Source organism: Micropterus salmoides, unplaced genomic scaffold, assembly GCF_014851395.1.
Source record: "Micropterus salmoides isolate LMB-PRFRI ecotype aquatic unplaced genomic scaffold, ASM1485139v1 Ms_hic_scaffold_17, whole genome shotgun sequence".
In the NCBI taxonomy this organism is placed as follows: Eukaryota; Metazoa; Chordata; class Actinopteri; order Centrarchiformes; family Centrarchidae; genus Micropterus; species Micropterus salmoides.
Window position 1 is genome coordinate 525,435 of NW_024040817.1, and position 4,278 is coordinate 529,712.

The window sequence follows — 4,278 nt, forward strand, 5'->3', positions numbered from 1 at the left end:
ATCACACAAACCTACAGACAAAACAGCTGTTGTTTGTTATTATAAAGACAGCAATTACAAAGACAAAGAATCTGGGTGAAAGAATGCATTAGGACACGCAGGTAGCAGGTAGCAGGGATTGTCTGAGCTACAGAGAAAGCCGGAGGTGAGTAAAAAGTGTATTTATTTATTTATTTCAAGCAAAATAGTGTGACAACAGAAAAGATACACAATAATAATAACTAATACACTTGTGCTTGAAATGGAGTGGGAAGAAGTAAAACTTATTAAACCCCACCCCAGTCTATCAAAGAATTTATACATACAAAAAATAGCTGCTTCCTTCATCAATAATCTCAAAGAAAAAATATTACTAATTAAAAAAATAATAATAATAATAATAACAATACCTCATTTAGAAACAGTGGATGCACAAGTCAAAACCACACATTCATACCATACATACTAATAATATACAAATATTTCCAGAGGTAACAATGCTTATCAAATACCAACAATGGTAGACTGAATACCACAAGAGTACATAATGACGAACAACTACCAACAATGGTAGACGGAATACCACAAGGGTAAATAAATGACAACTAATCCAACAATCTACACAACATGAATACAATCAAACCTCATTGTCATTGTAATGTAACCAGACCTTTCGTTTGTAAAGACGTTTGAAATTGTGAATGCCTTGACATGCGGTGAAAAAGTAGCTGCCTGCTCTGCCAGCTGCCTGCTCTCATTGGCTGGATGTGGATGTCGAGTCGGCCGACTCCTCCAGATATTTGGCGTGCTAGATATCTGGCAGGTGTCGGCGATATGGCAGAAATGTGTTGAGGAGGCGTTTTGATGCGTCTTTGAGTAGTTCACACCGATCAACCGCTGATTTACTCCTGATCACAGCCTGACGGTCGCCGAGCGGCAAATCGGGCTAAGAATTGTGCAGTGTGAACTAGGCTTAGGCTCCAGTAGCCTATACGTCTGCATTTTCCAGGTAATCAAACTATCTCTCATTAGTTGGATGTATCCCCTCTGCAAGGCTGTGTGCAGCTGGACTATTTGTTTTATCAAATGCCACATCTGTCCCTCATGTTATTAGCAGCTTTCTGCACCTCTGGACTGTGAAAAAGTGAAAAGATTATGTTTGATGATATTTGTCTTTGTTATTTACTTGAAAAGTTTGATCTTTGATTGATGAAGTAATGAGGGTTTTTAAATCTGATAAATTCATTTACTTATGTTATAATAACACAGAGAAATTTTCTTACTAAGGCTATATTTTTACATCTGATGAATGTCCTTAACTTAAATACATAATGAAATAAAGAGACAATTGTTTAACAATATGTTAAGGATTAGTTACGTTTATGCAGTCTTACAGTTGCAACTGGCCCTTTGAGGGTGACCGTATTGCTTATGCGGCCCTCGGTGAAAATGAGTTTGACACCCCTGACCTAGTGTTATGGTTTCTGTACAGCTGTTGATTCAGATCAGTTCCTCTCCAGCTGCGAGAGGTTTTTGTACGACGTTGTATCACTGTGTGAACGGGAAGCTGTAATCCTGCTGACAGTAATAAACTCCTGCATCTTCAGTCTGGACTCCTCTGATGGTCAAAGTGAAGTCAGTTCCAGACTGACTCCCACTGAAACGATCTGAAACTCCAGACAGACGGTTTGTAGCATGATAAATCAAGAGTTTAGGAGCTTCTCCAGGTTTCTGAAGGTACCAGTCTACCTCATAACTAACACTTGTACTGGCTTTACATCTGAGAGAGACAGTCTGTCCTGGAACAACAGACTGAGCTCCAGGAGACTGAGTCAGGATGATTTCTCCTGATGAATCTGGAAAACATGAAAAAGAGGAGAAGGGTTATTGAGACAAATCCAGGTTGGAGAAAGATGATCAACATCCAAACAGAAGAGTCTCATTTCTTTAACATGAGAACAGATGGAAAAAGGTAAATGCTGCTTGTTTCAGTGTTTCTCCATCACAGCAGAACATCATTGTGGTGAACCTGGTTGCATCCTGAAGCAAAGTTTTCAGAAGAGAGTCTCACCCTGAACAAGGAGCCCCAGGGTGGCCAGCAGTAGAATCAGTGACATCATCATTGTGCTGCCGGCGTGTCAGTGGCTCTGAAAGGCCTGGACAGCCACTGATCAACACTGGCCTCTTAACGGCTGGGAGCAGAGAGGCAGGACACATATGCAAACACACAGAGTCAGTGAGCTGTAGCTGTCCTCAACATATCATGGTGTTTCCCCCTCAGTGCTGAGAGCGTCGATCTACATATTTACATATTTACATGTAGAGGATACTGAAAACTTGTCATTTTCAGTTTCCTCTACATGTAATATGGTATTATGGTGTTTTAGACAATGATTAATGACATCAATATTAATGCAGGTTTTACATCTTTTAGGTGTCTGTAATGTGGAGATTTCATCAAGTAAAGTAATGTTGGGTGTTTGAGGGGATGCTGAGGACGACGATCTCAGAGAGCTTCCTTAAGAAGTTTTGGACATGTGGGTGGAGCCATAAAACACTCATCATCATCATCAGTTACATTACTGTTTTTATGACATGATCTTCATCAGCAGGTGGAGTTCACCTGTCATGGAATATTTTGACTCTGAAGTCAAAGTGGACAAGAAGCCAGAATAATGCTGAGTAAACTGGGCGACTCCATCTGCTGAGGAAGAGCATGTGATGTTATTGAATCATGATGTAGTAATGTTATCTTAAAACAACAGCTTCACTCTGGGCACGATGCTGTTGTACTATGTAGCACTGGAATCCCGGGCAGGAAACCTGTCATAACGGCATAGTGCTTTACTGTAAGCTGCCTTGATGTTCTCAGTATGGAGATCATAGCAGAGACTGAAAAGAGACTGAAGAAGTCATTGTTGAAAGGAGTGAGGAAGATACAAAGAGAGTGTGACCGGACAAGATTAAATATCAGACTGGCTTTTACTTGTTGGCCTGAACTAACTGAACTGAAAGGATCCAAGACAGTTGTCGAGCTGGCCTTCTTGCTGTTGGACTAGTCAGTAATATTAGCCTGCTTGCTATTTCTTGTGTTTTCCGACTTCCTTGATTATTGGCTGTATAAGCAAAGACATTTTTAATCATGTAAGTTATGTAATCATGACAACTACATGTGTACAGCTGTTCATATTTGCAACAGTGGTGTGTAAGTGAACAATACTCATAAAACAGGGGGCACTAAATCGCAAAAGAAGCCATTCTTGTGTAATGTTGCTTTACAACAATATTTTTTTGTAATTGGGGGGATGTACTGGTTTTGATTGGTCCATTTTTTATTAGAAAGTTTTCTGATGCTGATCTGTGTCTTCATATTTTCTTTTATCTGGAAATAGTTGAAGTGGCTGTGATCCAGTATGAAGCTGAGGTCAAAGGTCATGACCAAGACTTTTCTCATTAACAGTCTCAGGTTAGTTTCTCTTGATTATTTAACAAACCGCTGATGAACCTGAGATTTCAATGGGATACAAATGGATAAAGAGAAGACTTGCTGTAAAAATTTCCCCAATTCAAATCTGGTTAAATGTTAAATCCAATTGATTTAATTATGTCTGTGTGTGTGTGTGTGTGTGTGTGTGTCCTCAGTGAAGTGTATCAGTCTCTGCAGTAGCTTCCAGCTGCAGCAGTCAGTTCAGTTTCTGTTCAGTCTGACTGAGGGAGGTTTTTGTACGACACTTTTTCACTGTGTGAACACAGACTGACTGTTGATGTAATGTTCACTCTGACAGTAGTAAACTGCTGCATCTTCAGTCTGGACTCCACTGATTGTCAGAGTGAAGTCAGAGTTTGATCCACTGCCTGTAAAACGATCTGGAATCCCTGATGCTCGAGTGCTAGCAGCGTAAATGAGGAGTTTAGGAGTTTCTCCATCTCTCTGTTGGTACCAGTGTAAATAGTGGTAGTTGCTCCAAACATAAACATTCTGACTGGTCCTACATCTGATGGAGACGGAGCCTCCCAGAGCAGAGCTCACTGCTCCAGGCTGAGTCACTGTGACCTGGCCTCTGGACTCTGAGGATACAGAGACAAAAACATAAAGCAGCGTCATGGTTTTGTGGGCTTCATTTCAGAGGGACGGATGTTCATAGAGGAGAGGAGTCTGATTCTCTGGACTTTACCTGTGAAGCAGCAGCAGAGGAGAGTCCAGATGAGGACGCAGATCAAAGTCATGTTTTTGATGAGGAGGATTTCTGTGGCTTCTGTTGTCATGAAGGTCAGCTGTCAGTCATCCAGTGTTCAACT

At 40.8% G+C, this 4,278-nt stretch overlaps 1 gene segment (V, D, J or C); it reads right to left on the minus strand.

Moving 5' to 3' along the window:
* Positions 1–1,469: 1,469 nt before the first annotated feature.
* On the minus strand, positions 1,470–2,105 carry LOC119907322. The segment is given in 2 exon segments: positions 1,470–1,835; positions 2,051–2,105. Coding segments are annotated over 2 exon segments (360 nt in total).
* Positions 2,106–4,278: the final 2,173 nt, after the last annotated feature.